The 17,465-nt window shown below is 39.9% G+C and overlaps 1 protein-coding gene across 1 annotated transcript in view; it reads right to left on the bottom strand.

The window, feature by feature from the left end:
• The window catches only part of PLCXD3 (phosphatidylinositol specific phospholipase C X domain containing 3), a gene marked incomplete at both ends in the record, with an annotated part of 86,913 nt that overhangs the window by 12,227 nt on the left and 57,221 nt on the right, over positions 1 to 17,465 (bottom strand). The window contains one exon of the mRNA XM_083356824.1: positions 14,843 to 15,551. Coding sequence (XP_083212950.1) covers positions 14,843 to 15,551 — 709 coding nt within the window. The remainder of the gene's footprint in view (positions 1 to 14,842; positions 15,552 to 17,465) is intronic.

The raw sequence follows: 17,465 nt of genomic DNA, 5'->3' as shown, positions 1-17,465 counted from the left end.
ACAGCAGGGAAAAGTTGTACTTAATTTGGACGCGAGACTTTTTTTTTTTGAAATTATTTTTGAACCTTGCATAGCCTCACTGATTCCATGAATAAGGCACAGTAATGAGTGGCAAGGATTCTGTTTCTTGTACTTATTTTGACCAAGATTGGTATCGTAGATGGCAATCATCTTACTGGGATGATGATGATGATGATGATGATGATGATGATGATGATAGTGATGGTGATGATGATGGTGATGATGATGATGATGATGAGGAGGAGGAGGAGGAGGAGGAGGAGGATCATTCTGTTGCTGTGCATGTACACTGAGAGCTTCCACACTGGAGACAAATTCCTTGTGTGTCTAATCATACTTGACCAAATAAAGTATTCAATTCTATTCAATCAGACCCTTGGAATAGGACTGTGTTTGCAATGGAATAGTGATTTAATACCATCTGATCTGTGTTGGGTTCTCTACAGTTGCCTATGGAGACAACTATGGTTATATTAGCAATATTACAAACTTGAACTGCAATCCTAAGGAATTATAGTTGTAGAACATACGCCGTGAAAACTTTTATTATCTCAGGTTATTCCTTAAGGCTCCACATGAGGTGTAGCCACCCATTCTGTTTCTATCACCTCCTTTGTTTTTTGTTACCTTTTTAACACTTTCTTCCCTCTCTCCAAACCTGTTGTGGGAGGGAGGGAGGAACTATTACTGAACTTGAACAGATGACTTGGAAAATATTTTTAAATTGGATGGGGACTGCAAGTTTCTCAGTTTCAGGCTGGAGAAAATGGGGTAATACAAAATATCAGTCCTTAATCAGCGCTGTCCAGGAAATGTTCTTGCATTTTTTTCCTACTGGTTCATTTCTTTTTTAATTTGTTGAATTAAATTATTTCAAAGGCAAAGAGAATTTTGGACCCGTATGTTATAGATTGTTGTTGTGCTACTTCAGTGGCAAATTGAACAAGGAGCATGCGTGACTGATTCATCCTTCATTGGCCAATACTCTCTAATTTCCTCTGCTTCCATTAAATCCAAAAAAGTAGATTTTATGAGTGAATGCCTTCCATTAGGTCCTTGAGTCTAAATTCCCATCATTAAATCCTATCATAGTTGCACAATAAAGTATAGGCTTTTAAATCAAGAGCTAAGATCATGGCTGGAGGTAATTCAGCTCTGATCTACCTTTCTATATATAGCATTCATTTTACATATGCTTTACTTACACAATGCCATAATACAAGCATTTTACATATGCTTTACTTACACAATGCTATAATACAAGTAGAGCACTTTCTATACTCTGAGAATTATAATGCATTGAAATATCCCTGTGTGGTTGAATGCATTCCATTTGACAGAATATTTAATGAATAACTGAGCCTAGGAGATAAAGTTAACCATGCGGCAGTGAAATGGAGTGCTCTTGTGAAAATTCAGGAAACCAAAAATTCGATAGTTAGCTCAGGGACCAATGCAACATGTGTCACTGAGCAATGGAAAGATTCATAAAAGAGCACTAGAGGAAAAATGAGGAATCATATTTTGCACAATTACATTAGCCTCAGATGGAGTTTTCGTTCCATCACCATTGCAGTAACTGATTCTTAACTATACTTGAACTTGTTGCTACTTCTCTCTCTCTCTCTCTCTCTCTCTCTCTCTGTGTGTGTGTGTGTGTGTGTGTCTGTGTGTGTCTGTGTGTGTGTCTATTTCTCATTCTCTCTCTCTTTAGTCTATACAGGGATTATGGTTACTGATGTCTAGCATATTTTTATGAAGAAAAACTAATCCACTTATTCTTGTTATAGAGCTACACATGGACAGGCCACTGTTCCAACCGTATTAATAGGACAAGAAGAAAATAATTCAACCAAACTCTTATAAACATGCACGCATAAGATGAATGCATGCCTCTAGTTTCGCTGACCTGGTTAATTTTCAGGAAGATCTACAATACATTTCAGGTCTTTAATGTCTTGCAGTATACATATTTTTTAATCTATGTCACAATTCAGATTTTACTATGAGTCATGATTTCACTTATTTATGTTAGGTATCCTATATCACTGCACTTTCATGAAAATTGCCTTTAGAGACACCCTCCATTCATAGCATTTTTTATTTAATATGTTCTCATTCTAAGTTTTCTTTTCCATTAAAATATGAGTAATCTTACATATCAAATCACATGGACTCGGAAACAGATACATTAGCATGACATGCTTCTGACGCCACACAACTAAGTCACATCAAATTAGACAATTGACTTAAACTGATAAATTCCAAGCTAATGCCCAACCAAAGAGGTGATGGATCTCAAGCTTGTTGAGACCATCCTCTGATTTCAAGTTGCTCCTTGCAAACCAAGAGGTTTTTGGCCTCTCATATGCCTGCAACATCACAATAAGGGAACTTATTAGACACTTTCAGGTGTTTCACTTGCCACAATGTAAGATCTAGTGTGACTGCTAAATCTTCCATCATATATTGTAGGAATGCTATTGAGAGACTTTGCAATGCAAAACTGCAGGAGTTCTCTCTTACTGCCAACCGTCATGTAGTCCTTAAAGGTAGTCCTCAACTTACAACCACAACTGGGACAGAATTTCCATTGCTAAGCAAGGCGGTTGTGAAGTGAGTCACACCAGATTTCCAATCTCTCGTTGACTGGAAATATTTAAGCACCACTGGACAACATATCTCAGCTGCAGACTGCATTGCATCTCCTGTACAGAACCAGGAGTTAGTTTGACCTCCAGTCTCAAATAATTCTATAATTTTATATAATTAAGAAGTGCCCTTTTCTCTAATGCTTGCTCCCTTATTCTGAAGGTATATCCACTCTGAATCTGGACACAAGCAATCATACAACTCGAAATACAGCATTTCCTTGCTGTTCAGAGCAAGTCTGAAAGATGCACTTGTCTTGATGACTAACTAGCTAGACATGGAAATATTTCCTGGTTCTCAGAACTGGGCCTTGTGCTTTGTATCTTAGTTATCTGTTTGTTTGTTTATGACAGGGACTCTGGCCACCATACAAGGACTAAAATAGGAACCACAAGAAAAGTTGTCTCTTTCATTTAACCCTGCTCTGAGTAAAAAACAATAACAGAGCACTATATGGTCTTTTTTAAAAAAGCTGCCTTTGATTTTCAATAAGACAATTGAGTTTCCCACAAAACTATGAAAAAATGAGTCTAGGTACCTGAATAAACAGGATTCTGCAGTTTCCCTCTTTAGGGTTTAAAGCTATCAATTGTGCAGCTACAACCTGACTTAAAATCTAGAAACTTTCCTTCCTCCCCTCCAAAAAAAAAAAAATCACGGACAAGTGGCAAGCAATGAGGGTATCAACAATCCCTTACTTATTGAACTCCCAAACTGATTTGATCATGCTGAGAACCTCACTGAACTGTGTAACATCCTTTATATTATTCTTAAATACACTTTACAGTTAATAGATGTTTGTTACATAATTCTTACTTTAATATACGGTGGGGTGCAGGAAAAATTCATTTTTATTTAGTGAAATAATTAAATTGTTATGTTTTATTTGTTAAAATAATCTGTGATCCCAAATAATATATGGGGTTATCATCCAAGAGGAAGCATTCCAATAAGACCATTACGTGTTAGGATCTAAAATTACCTAGCTTCATGGTGGCCATTTCAACTTGTGTTATTGTTTCCGAATAGCAAAAATGAGCTATTTTAAATGTCTCGTGCTTGACAATATGAGGGATTAAAACAGATTTGGGATGCCTTTGTATATGAACCCTGTACACTACAGCTGTCTGCTCAGAACTGCAAAACATCAAATGACCATTAGATGGCAGTAAAAACTAGTTTGTGTCTTTTCTGCTATCTTCTACAAGGGTGGTAACTATGAAAAATGGTCATAAGTCACTTTTCAGTGCTGTTGTAACTTTGAACAGTCACTAAATGAACTGTTGTAAGTCAAGGACTACCTGTATTAAGGTTACACTGTGAACTTATGTTGGTGATTCCCAGTTTATGTTGCTTTGGATAGTTAATGCTTTATACTATACATTAAAAGGGACACGGTGGCTCAGTGGGTTAGGACGCTGAGCTTGTCGATCAGATGGTCGGCAGTTTGGCGGGTCGAATCCTGAGTGCCGCGTAACAAAGTGAGCGCCTGTTACTCGTCCCAGCTTCTGCCAACGTAGCAGTTTGAAAGCACGTACAAATGCAAGTAGAAAAATAGGGACCACTACGGTGGGAAGGTAACAGCATTCCATGCGCCTTTGGCGTCTAGTCATGCCGGCCACATGACCACGGAGACGTCCTTGGACAAGCGCTGGCTCTTCGGCTTTGAAACGGAGATGAGCACCGGCCCCTAGAGTCGGAAAGGACTAGCACGCATGTGCGGGGGAACCTTTACCTTTACCTTACTATACATTACTGAAATTCCTTTGAGGCATGGAAGGCAAGGCTCTGTCTTGGATTAAGCTCTGAGGCTTCATAAACAAAAGAACTGACCTGGCAGGCCTCCAAGGCTCTAAATTGCTCTTCCCAATCAGTTTTGTTTCACTCTTTTAAACCCACTTTATCAAGCAACAGTATATTCTGCATGACAGTTGCTTAGCTACCAGAACTCTTGCTTGGACAACTCTACAATTTTTGAATCTCACCAAGGGTCAAAGTCTATTGAATAACCCTTCCATCATTTTAAACTCATCCATTGGTGTACATGTTCATTATTCTACCAGGTCAATCAAGAAGACTGGAAAAGAGCATGTTACAATAGAGGGTGTGTATATTTCAGCCCTTGCAATGTATGGCAGTGAAAGGTGGACCATAAGAAAGGCTGAGCGCCAAAGAATTGAGGCCTTTGAACTATGGTGCTGGAGAAGACTCCTGCGAGTCCCTGGACTGCAAGGTGATCAAACCGGTCAGTCCTAGAGGAGATCAACCCTGACTGCTCTTTCGAAGGCCAGATCCTGAAGTTGAAACTCAAATCCTTTGGCCACCTAATGAGAAGGAAGGACTCACTGGAGAAGAGCCGAATGCTGGGAAAGATTGAGGGCAATAGAAGAAGAGGACGACAGAGAATGAGGTGGCTGGATGGAGTCACTGAAGCAGTAGGCGTGAGCTTAAATGGACTCCAGAAGATGGTGGAGGACAGGAGGGCCTGGAGGAACATTGTCCATAGGGTCGCAATGGGTCGGACACGACTTCGCAACTAACAACAACAAATATTTCAGCCCAAGCATCAAGATGTCTGCCTGTCTGTCTGTATTGACAAGATTATCACTGTCATTGTCTGGTCCAATACAATAAAGACAATAAAACACAGGTAGCCCGCAACTTACAACAGTTTGTTTAGTGACCGTTCAAAGTTATAACAACACAGAAAAAGTGACTTATGACCATTGTTCACACTTATGACCATTGCAGCATCCCTGTGGTCACTTAACCAAAATTCAGACGCTTGGCAACTGACTCATATTTATGACTGCTGCAGTCTCCCAGAGTCATGTGATCACTCTTTCAGATTTTCTGACAATCAAAATCAATGGGGAAGCCAGGTTCACTTGACTTAACAACTGCAGTGATTCACTTAACACTGTGGCAAGAAAAGTTGTAACATGGGACAAAACTCACTTAACCACTTTCTCACTTAGCAACAGAATCTTTGGGCTTAACTGTGGGTTGTAACTAGAGGACTACCTCTAACAAAATTGTCACCTCTTGAAAAAAAAACACAATCAGACCAATAAGGACGTTATTGGATTGCATGCTGCTGCTTGAAATAAAAAAAAGTTTACAGTTTCCTTCCATGAGAAAAAAAAATTAAACAGTGCTCTGGTTTCATTTGAATGGGTTTAGCCTCTCAAAACCTCAATGAGACCTTATCATTTGTTTTCCATTGGAAGAAAAAAAATGAGACCAGAACAGCCAGTTCTGGAGATATCATATCAGCCACTCTGTATGTGAGACACGAATGCAATGAAGCAAAGCTGAAAGATTATTTTAATACTGTAATATGCCTGCTGTATATTTGTGGTTGATATTCTCTCTGCAGTAGCATCGAATCTAGTGTGTGTGTGTGTGTGTGTGTGTGTGTGTGTGTGTGTGTGTAATGGAAAGTCTGCACAGATAAGAGACTTATGATAAATACATGCCTACTGTGCTAGCTTTCTGGCTTTATAAGAATTGGCATTAATTGGCCTGCCTATCCTTTACTATTATTAAAGCAGTATGTAAAATTAAGATGCCCTAAATATATGCAAGTCATTTCCTGAGTATGATATAATTATAGCCAACCAATTCATGAGATATCTTTAAATTAGTCAATTTCTGGCCTTAACCAGAAGCCTGGCTCAAACTGAAGTCCACACACTCTTAAGTGGGCAATGGGTTACAGCACCACCTGGCTACATATCACTGTATTCTTTTGAATTCCATTCTTCTGCTTATCAATCTCATAGAAATGTGGATTTTTCAAGGTTTTCTTGTAATGTACAGTGCCAGAAATCCCATTGCTGTGACAAACACTCTACATAAGCCAGCAAGATAATGATAAGATTCATATATTTATTTATTTATTTATTTATTGTAGATAGTGTGTGCTCTTTATAGTTTATAGCATCAAAGAATCATGGGACTGAAAGGGACTCTCGAGGTCTTCTAATCCAACCCCACTGCCCATGACAGGATCCCTTGTACCATCCTGGACAAATAGTTGTCCTCCAACAATGGAATGCCCACAATTCTAAGAGGCATTTATTAATCATTCTCACTGTCAAGAAATTCCTCATTTCCAGGTTGAATCTCTGACCAGCTTTTGCCTGTTGGTTCTTGTCCTGCCTTCAGCACCTGTGACAGCCCTTCAAGTATTGGAATACTGCTATGAATTCTGCCAACTGCATCCTATGCAACAAATTATTCTTAAGCAAGCCATGGTTTAATGCAGACATGTCAAACACAAGGCCCGGGGGCCGGATGCGGCCCGTGAAGTGGTTTCATGTGGCCCACACAGCCATCCTGGAAACAGTGAGGGAACGACCCCCACTGCCTTGGCCCTGGCCCAGAGACCCTCCTCCTGCCAGAGACCCTCAGATCTGTCCCACTCCTGCCCAGGCCCCCATAGGCACCCTTGATGCGAATGATGTAGAGCTGGCCATGCCCACCCAGTAGGCCATACGCACTTTAGCCACGCCCACCCAGTAGGCCATGCCCACCCAGGCCACACCCACCCGGCCCCCTGAGGGCAACCGCAATGCTGATGCGGCCCTCAATGAAATTGAGTTTGACACCCCTGGTTTAATGCATTGCATTGTTTCAATACAGTTATCTCAAAAGAGACTTAAAGGTCTCTTTTTTTCTTCAAAAGGCAAGTGGACTGTTTTTTTTCTTTGAGGAACAAGAAGAAAACGTTTCACTTCTCATTTAAGAAACTTCATCAGTTCTGATGGCCGGAGGTATGGAAGGATTGATACTGGCAGTTGATTCTACTGCATGCTGGGGAGATGGAAGGATAAGTGGGGAGATGGAAAGATAGGATAGGAAGAATAGGAAGCGGGGGGGGGAAGCACCTTTGAGACAACTATGACTTGGATTACTGAGAATCTCCACAGAGTTTCAATACAGTTATTTTTAACACTTTAGATTAAGATCTTTATACAGGCAACTCTCAAGTATTCTGTCTTTGGGTAAGATCATCAATAATGCCCTTGTCTTAGGGCTTCAGTTGCACCTGAATGAAATTGACTATCCAGTTCAAAGTATAAGGATCATATGATGCCTCTACAGAAACTTTTGCACTGGCTAACAACTTTCCAGACACAATTCAGGATGCTAGTGTTGTTCTTTTAAGCCCCAAATGGCCTGACTATGTAAGATAATGTATCTCCCATTGTGAATTTCTTTGGTGATGCAGATCATCATCATCATCATCAGCATTTAAAACAGGGGTGTCAAACTGCTGGCCCATGGGCTGGATGCGTCACGCCAAAACCACGCCCACCCCATTGCTGGCAATGGGAAAAAAAGTCACACTACATGTCACGTGACATCACAAGTTTCACACCCGTGATTTAGAAGGTGAGCATCCAGCCAGAAGATTGGGAAAGGATTTTGTCCTGGGTGGCTGTCAGGCCATGAAATACTTTGCCCAGAAAATTACACTTGGCTACCATTTTCCAACAATTACAAAAATGGCAAAAGAAAAAAAAGAACCTTCAAATGCTTATATTTATTTTTATAAATACTTATATTTATACTTCAGATCATTACTGGATGTTTTTAAGAAGACACTGGACAGCCACTTGTCTGAGATGGTATAGTGTCTCCTACCTCTCTACATGGGGCTGCCCTTGAGGACCACTCGGAGGCTCCAGCTGGTACAGAATGCAGCTGCGAGAGTTGTGTTGGGAGTCTCCCGATACTCCCATGTTACACCTCTGCTCCGTGAGCTGCATTGGTTACCAATTGTCTTCCGGGTGAGATTCAAGGTACTGGTAATGGTGTTTAAGGCCCTACATGGCATGGGTCCGGAGTACGTTAGGGAGCACCTGCTGCCGGCATCAACTTCCCTCCGCCCTGTGCGCTTCCACAGAGAGGGCCTCCTCAGGGTGCCACCGATCAGAGAATGTCGATTGGTGGCCCCCAGGGGGAGGTCCTTCTCTGTGGGCGCCCCGGAGCTATGGAATCAGTTACCGGTTGAGCTCCGGACGGCGCCCGATCTTCGCTCCTTCCGTCGCGATCTGAAGACACTCTTATTTGAACAAGCCGGCCTGGCCTGATGGGGGATGGGTTGGGTTTTTATTGTTATTTTAATATATGTATTTACTGTTTTTAGTTGGGCATATGTTTAATTTTCTTTTAACTTTTGTATTTTTGTATTTTTTATATATCTGCCCTGTTCACTGCCCTGAGTCCTTTGGGAGAAGGGCGGTATATAAATAAAATTATTATTATTATTATTATTATTATTATTATTATTATTATTATTATTATTATTATTATTATTATTATTATTATTATTACTTGAGGAGGGGGTTTGACTAGAAGACCTCCAAGGTCCATTCTAGCTCTATTCTGATTGACTTAATCCCTCTCGACTTTGCCAAGCGTTTGACTGTTAATTGATTTGAAGTACACTTGGTTTAATTCTGATTTACCTTGCATTGATTTTACTGTTATGCTTTATGTTCTGCATTAATTGTTATAGGTCACCTTGATAGCTTCATAAGCTGAAAGGCAGAGTACACTTTAATGAAATTCCATTCATTTCAGGCAATTAACAGAAGCCTTCCTTAGACCTTCGTTTGTGTCAAATAATTAGTAGATGCCTTTCTTATTATTTTTTCCCTGCTCCACAAATAATTTATTATTTCTTGAAATAATTCTGTACTAAGCTTTTATATAACACTATACAATTCATAATTAGTTCAAGGATTGAAAATCTGCATGTATCAGAACCTCCTAACCAATGGTTTTAGAAATGAATTTTCTTGCCTGAAATGTTTATGTTTTTGCTCATATTTCAAAAAAATATTGGACAAGAACACTGAGGTCTTGTGAAATTCTACATGTTGTGAGATTTGGCCTATTCTTTAAGAATTGTATTCTTATTTTTGAATCCTGGCTTCCCCATTGGGAGAGATAGTTTCATGGAAGGCAAAGCACCTTAGAGTATTGTATTACCAAATCAGTTAAGACTCTGATTTCTCCATATTTGTTATGGAAATTAAGAAAGGGAAGGTAAAATGCAGGTATCTGACTCAAACCAGCCAGTCATTTTTTGTCAATTGTGAGGTATATAATACAGGTAGTCTTTGAGGGTCCATGACAATTTGCCACAGCCAATTTGTCACGGCCAGCTTGCCACAGCCAACTTGCTGCGGGACCACTCGCCATGGCCAAGTTGTCACAGGACAGTTTGTTGCAGGACAGAAGTTACACTAATATCAAAGAAATGGTGGAATAGAACCATTAATAAAGGATGCAGAAGGAGGGACAGAATGAAATGTGAAAGACAAAATGTAAAATAATTTTTTATTTATTTTAGATAGTTAAATAGAATTACTAAATTGTCCCTCCATGAGTTGCCCCACGATCAGTTGGCCGCGGCAAGTTGGCTATGGCGAGTTGTCCCATTCCCGCTCCTTGACTTACAACCATTCATTTAGTAACCATTCAAAGATATATAAATGATTTATGACCAGTTTGCATGTTTACAATTGTTGCAGCATCCCTATGTCACGTGATCAATGTTCGGGCACTTGGCAACGGGCATGCATTTAGAATGGCTGCACTGACCCGGGGGTCATGTGATCACCATTTGCAATCTTCCTTGTTGCATTCTGACAAGCAAAGTCAATGGGGGAAGCCAAATTCGCTTAACAACCACACAACTACAGTGATTCGCTTAACAACCATCGCAAAAAAAGATAACAAATGGGGTGTGACTCCTTAACAATTGCCTTGCTTAGAAACAGAAAGGTTGGTCTCAGTTTTGGTCAAAAGTTGAGGAGTATCTGTATTAATCCAGGTTACCTTTGGGGACTCGGAGAAAGGAAGATTTGGAGGAAACTCCTTCTATTTGTGCATGACAACTGATATTTTTTGATATCACTCTTCCTTCAAATTAGGAGATCCTTGAGATTGGTACCAATAACAGAACCATGAAGTGAACATTATCGGTCCAAAGGACCTACAGTGTATTAGCCATTGAGCTGTATTATAGACGGGTACGCTAAAAATTCACTACCTTTCATCTTGATTACAGTGATGTTCCTGCATTGTACATTTGCCGTGGTACTCAAAGGGGTGAGGTGGGAGAAGAGCACACCCATTTTTCTTCCAGCAAGAAAAGATGAACTGTGCCCTCCTAATTCCAACTGCATTACAGAAACAGCGTTCTGGCAGGTGGGACCGTGCTTGTGCGTCAACACACAGCAGCAGCACACAAGGCTTTGTTATGGGCTTACGCTGCCTGACTATGGAGAAAACTATCTGCAAAGATCTCAAGACTGGCTGCCTGTATTTCTGCTCTCCGATAGAACAGCAGGTTACCTAATTCAAATTAATGCAATATTAATGCATTTACGGACAATGAAAACTACTCAAGACAAATACAGGCCCTATTAGAATAACTGCCCACTTAAAGAAATTGGTGTATTTTTATCACATCTATGGAAATTAATGATTTCCAACATTAAGACTAACCTCCTGTGCCCATTTACCTGCAAGTATCTCCAGTTATTCTATTTATTTATTTATTTGCTTTCTTAAATATATGGCTACTCATAGTAATTGTGTGGGTCTATCAATACATAAAAACATATTAACAATGCTAAAATAAAAAGAGTAACTTGTCTCTACCCAAAAAAGATCAACAATTAAATACACATAATGGAGTATGGAAGATATGGTGCACTACAATGTGATCTTAATGCAATTGTTAAATCTGCATAGATTTGCAAATACAAAAAAGCATCCTTTTAAAATGGGGAGGACATACCACTTACATGTAGTATATTACATTTTATAAAACTTGTTAGTATTGTAGCAGCTATCAAATCAAAAAAGGCATGTTTTTCAATAAGCTGAAGCAGTAAACAAAACAGCAAATAAAGAATGGAAAGAAAGTCAATTTGGTACATTGATTAAGGTTCTGTCCTAGAAACCAGGAGACTAGGAATTCTAGTTCCATTTTAGGCTTGAAAGGAAGTTGGGTGACCTTGGGCCACTCACTCTCTCTCCCTCAGCCCAACTCATCTCACAGGGCTGTTGTTGTGGGGAAAATAGGAGGAACATTATGTATGTTCTCTGCCTGGAGTTACTTATAAGTAATAAAGGTGGAATAAAAAATCTAATAAATAGACAGTCGGCATAAAACGAATGCTCTAAAAGAGTGACTTTCTTCCACTCCTGTGACTATCCTCCATCCTAATATTTTTTCTGTATCTGAAGGCTTAATACAGTAGGAAGAATCTAAAAAGTAGCTACCAGAATTGGGTCCAAACCAGTCTAAAATTGCACTGAACCTTGTTCTGCAGAGACATCCAATTCTAAATTTCATTCAAGAGAAGGTTTCTAGGGAAGTCCTCTGTTGATCAGAATGGGATTTCAAATTTCAAGATTGCCTGGGGTGAGCAGACCTTTTCCCCCCCCTAGTTCATGTGTTTTAGAAACAATTTTAATGTATGAGATTTAGATATGCAGGCAAGAGCCTGTTAAGTGTAGTGGTTAAGGCATTAGGCTGGAAACCAGGAGACCTAGTCGTGTCTTAGGCACTAAGCCAGCTGGGTGACCTTCAGCTAGTCATTTTCTCTCAGCAATAGGAAGGAAGCGATGGCAAATTACTTCTGAAAAACTTGCCAAGAAAACTGCAGGGACTTGTCCAGCCTGTCTCTGAGAACTGAGGACACAGTTGAACAGAAGGGGGACAAAAAGATATAGAAGCAATCTGCCTTCATCCACTTGCATAATGGCAACTTCGGTAGATTATTATTTAGTAAAAGAAAAGAGTTTACTTTTGGACAGTTGATCAGTTTGTTTTATTACTAAGATTTCTATGCTATGAATGTAGCGAATTCTAGGTTCTGGGTTAATTTTTTGTGTTAGTGAGGACTATTAGGCAAGACTTCCAAATCTTTCCAAAGAAACGACACATTGACCTCTGTCTGATTTTAAGCACAATGGCTGTGTTTTAAGAATGAGAACATGTTAGTTCACCTATGAGGCCAATTTACATATAATGCTAAGCCATATATAATTAATGATTGTGAACTCTTATATTACGACTTAACATTATCTGGGAACCTGACCATTATGGCTTATTCAACAAGGCATGAATAAACAATGGCTTAGTGTTATGTGCTGTCAGCAATAGTTATGAAGTTCACAGTTCCTCATTCAACTTTCCTGTCACGCATCCTTCCTCTTATTGAACTGCTCCAAATTCCACAAAAACCTAGTATCATTTCAAAAAATAAATGTAAAAAACTAGAGTACATATAGTAATAAGGACTGAGCGATATTATTAATTGTATTTGGTAAGCAAACATGTACTAAGAAGGCAGACACTTCATATAACAATTACTACTGAACAGATCAAAGGTTTTCTGATGATTCATGTACAACCACAGGACTGCCAAGCTCTATTAAAATGAGTATAAGAACAATTGTTTTCCTCAAGGAATTTTGAAAGCTATATTTCTCTGTCATGGACCAGCATACTAACAGAAATCTTAGTATCTTAAGTATTTTAAAGTTTGCAAGACTCCGTATTTCCTCATGTAGAAAGAATCCATGACTGAGGTGATATGACCTTTACTTCTATTGCAATTGATCCTCCTAATTCTCCTCCGTAATCTTCTTAAGCCTCTGAGAAACAGAAATTATCTACCCAGTTTCTTCTAATCCAACTCTAATCACAACTTTGTAAATGTAAATACATTTTACTCAGTTTACTAAAACTTGATATTGTCTAACTATACAGATGACAGAAAATGTAAATGGTCATAATTAATATTCTGGCAGATTGCAATGGCAAACATGTATAATATTCATACACATTCAGTGTGGTCTGGGGATATGCACACATGGTGTTGTTAGTTATGCAATATCCAATTCAGAACAGAACAGAAAAACAGAGTTGGAAGGGACCAGAGTTGGAAGAGAGGTCTTCTAATCCAACCTCCTGCTCAGGCAGGAACAACTTATACCACTTCAGAGAAACAGTTATCCAGTCTCTTCCTTTCTCTTATTTACTCTGAAGTATCATGGAACTGTTCTGTACCAGCCTGCTACCGCCCCTGCAGAAAAGGCAGGGACAACCCCTTTTACAAGAAGGCAAGAGGCTGGAATTACGCCTGCCAAATTTATTGCTACAAAAACAAACGGAACAAGACAAACCAAGAAACAGGAGCTTTAAGAAACAGGAACTATCCAAGCGGTTGCCTTCAGCAAACCAGCCCTCCCACACATTCCCCTTATATAGAGTTCAGGGCGTGGCTTCTCTCTGCCTCCTTCCGAGGAGCCCCATTGCCTTCCTCTGTTTACTCCTAATTGACTGCCTCCTGCGTCGGGCATCCTTGAACAGGGCCAGCTGTGGGTCATCTTCATCCACGCTGTCAGGCTCACACAGCTGGGTCTCTGTGGTGACCAAGTGGGAGGGGCCTGGCTGAGGGCTCTCATCAGCAAGATCTTCAACCCCCTCAGCAAGGTCTTCAACACCCCCCTCCTCCTCTGAGTCGTCCAACCCAACTGCTGAACCCACAGGCTGACCCTGAATCACAACAGGAACTTGGCTAAAGATAGAGGATCCTTCTCTCATTTTTCATTTCTAAATTTATTTTTCTGTCAAGGAAAAAGAAGGTGAGTCAACTATTTAGTGGAACCATTAAAGGCATCCTTGGAACAAATTAAAGAGGATAGGAAAGAAGAAGGAGAAAATTAAGGGAGACAGAAGGTGAGAATTCCCACCAATGGAAAGCAATTCTCCATACATTTCCAGAAGAAACGTGTCACAGTCATGTGAGGCCAACTTTCAGTTGGTGGCAGCTTGAATAGGGCATGGTCCTAATACTTCCTTTGAGATATAACATGGGAAGGATAAGAACTTGGCAATGTGTTCCTTCTTCTACCCATTGTTAATAGATTCAAAGTTGGAAGGGATTTAAGTATTGTTTTTTTTGTTAAGATGAGCGCAGGATTTCTGTGTGAACATTTTAACATTTTTGCAATTATTAATAATAGTTATGGGGAAAGGGTTTTCTGCCTTTACTAATAGGAATTAACAGAAGTGAAAGACAAACTGCCATCAATCTGAGACTATCTCAGTATTTGGGAAAGTACTCACCTTTCTGTGATTGTTTCTCTAAGACCACTAGTGACCCCCTTGACCACAGTGCTAGCCTTTGGAGTCAACACCACCTGAGATATAAAAAAAGAGCCCTTCTTCCTTCGGTCAATGATTGATGCCTGGAGAAACTGGATCAATTTTTCTGGATCCGTGGTGTTTGCCCAAGGAGCTGGCATCATTTGTCCTGGCCATAGAAATGGGACCTCTAAAGCCACCGGACTGTGATAAAACACCAAAACTTGATAATCCTTCTCCCACAGGTACTGGAGACAGACTTCATGGGCAAAGATGGGTGGGCACATTTTACTCCCAAAAGTGTCTTTGAGCATTTGAACCAGTTTTTCATGGTGGCATTTCTGCATCCCGTAGAAGTGGTTGAAGTCCAACAAGACCACTTCTTTAAGATGGTCATTCAGAAAGGCACTGATCTCCTCCAGGCCCTCATTGACTTTGGCACTGAATAAACCATGAGCAAAGTAGAGTTCATTATCAGGGTCTCTAGGCTTTGTGGAAATCCGAAGGTCGAAATACCGTATCCCTGCTCCAAGCTGGCTTGTAAAATTCATTGTCTGTGTTGCAAGCCATTTCCTCATCAGCTTTTTAGCCACAGTTCCAAACACTGAGACAAAATTCTGGACAGTTTCTGGCTGCTCAGGTCCCACTGGAGAGGCCTCATCAATATAGAAGCTAAATGAATCATGAGATCCTAAAGATAATACAAAAGAATAGTTTGAAACAAAATCAGCAAGAATTAAACACCCATAAGTGATATCACGTACTGATCAAGATCGCCTAATTATTCCATGAAAATATGATGAAATTCAAATAGCAGTACAATTTACTTAACTGTTTCATATTCAGGTAGATTGGTGGGAAATTCTGTAATCCGTACAATTAGTAAAAGAAATAAAAACAACATTTGTGATTAAATGAAGATAAATATGAATATTTTAGAAGCAATTTTAATATACGTAAGAGTATTTTCTTTGATTATATCAGACATGAATGGATGTGTAATATACATATAAGATGCTAGTAGGAGAATGTAATATAATAATTTAGGTTATTAAGTTCTGACCTGATTTGGATTCAAAATTTATGTCAGCTATGACACTTACTAAGTCATATCGAACCAATCTCTCTCTCTCTCTCTCTCTCTCTCTCTCTCTCTCTCTCTCTCTCTCTCTCTCTCTCTCTCCTCCCTCCCTCCCTCCCTCCCTCCCTCCCTCTCCCTCTCCCTCTCCCTCTCCCTCTCCCTCTCCTCTCCCCCCCCTTCTCTCTCCCTCTCCCTACTTCTAAACCATCTTGAACTCTTAGAAATGCATGCAATGAAGTAAGGAATAAAGCACAAATCATTGAGGTAGATTACTTTGCACCATATGAAAAATTTTCAGAATAAAGAATAATACTAATACATAAAATTGACTAGATAGAAAAATGTCTGAATTGATTTCTTAACTACAATACAAGTAACGTCTGTGCAGAATTTCTCCTGAGTTCTGGCACGGAATATGACTCAGCACTGATAATTGCTTGGTTTTCATGCGTAAATCTTAGGTGAGATTGACTAGCTGTTGTTTGATCCATTAGTTATACAGGGAGTATAGGGGACTGATATTCCTCAGTGTGAATGAGGAACACAAATGATACACCGAAGTGCATAAACCCAGCACCTGTTTAAAAGGAATTAGTTTTAAATGTCCGAGGCAACAAGTAGTTGTTCACTGCAACATTTGAGCAGCACATGACTTTACTGAAATCCTAAATTAGTGTTGCAGGTGAACAGAAAGGATATATAGCTGTTACCTCGGTCTCACAGAATGAAATCTATGAATAGTGTATAATGTTGCTACTGTCCTGCAATTTATTATCTATTTTTCTACTCTGTTGTTCAGAATGAAGTAATGATATTGTGCCGCGCACAATATCTTAAGAGCACACAATGACTATAAAGTTGGAGAGGGACATTAACCATCAAGTATGCTGGCTGGAAACATTTAGAATTAGAGCTCAACACATTTAAACATTAGCAGCTTGGCAAAGGCAACTGTATAACTATCATATATGAAAACATGCACCCACAATGTATTAGCCAAGAAATTAAAAGACGCTTGCTCCTGGGGAGGAAAGCCATGGCAAATCAAGACAGCACACTAAAAAGCAGAGACATCACCCTGTCAACAAAAGTGCGTATAGTCAAGGCTATGGTCTTCCCAGTTGCAATGTATGGCAGTGAAAGCTGGACCATAAGAAAGGCTGAGCGCCAAAGAATTGAAGCCTTTGAACTATGGTGCTGGAGAAGACTCCTGAGAGTCCCTTGGACTGCAAGGCGATCAAACCGGTCAGTCCTAGAGGAGATCAACCCTGACTGCTCTTTAGAAGGCCAGATCCTGAAGCTAAAACTCAAATACTTTGGCCACCTAATGAGAAGGAAGAACTCACTGAAGAAGAGCCTAATGCTGGGAAAGATTGAGGGCAAGAGAAGAAGGGGACGACAGAGAATGAGGTGGCTGGATGGAGTCACTGAAGCAGTAGGTGTGAGCTTAAATGGACTCCAGAAGATGGTAGAGGACAGGAAGGCCTGGAGGAACATTGTCCATAGGGTCGCGATGGGTCGGAC

The sequence above is a fragment of the Vipera ursinii genome (genome assembly GCF_947247035.1).
Source record: "Vipera ursinii genome assembly, chromosome: 2".
Taxonomy (NCBI): Eukaryota; Metazoa; Chordata; class Lepidosauria; order Squamata; family Viperidae; genus Vipera; species Vipera ursinii.
This window is presented reverse-complemented; position numbering and strand designations above follow the sequence as displayed.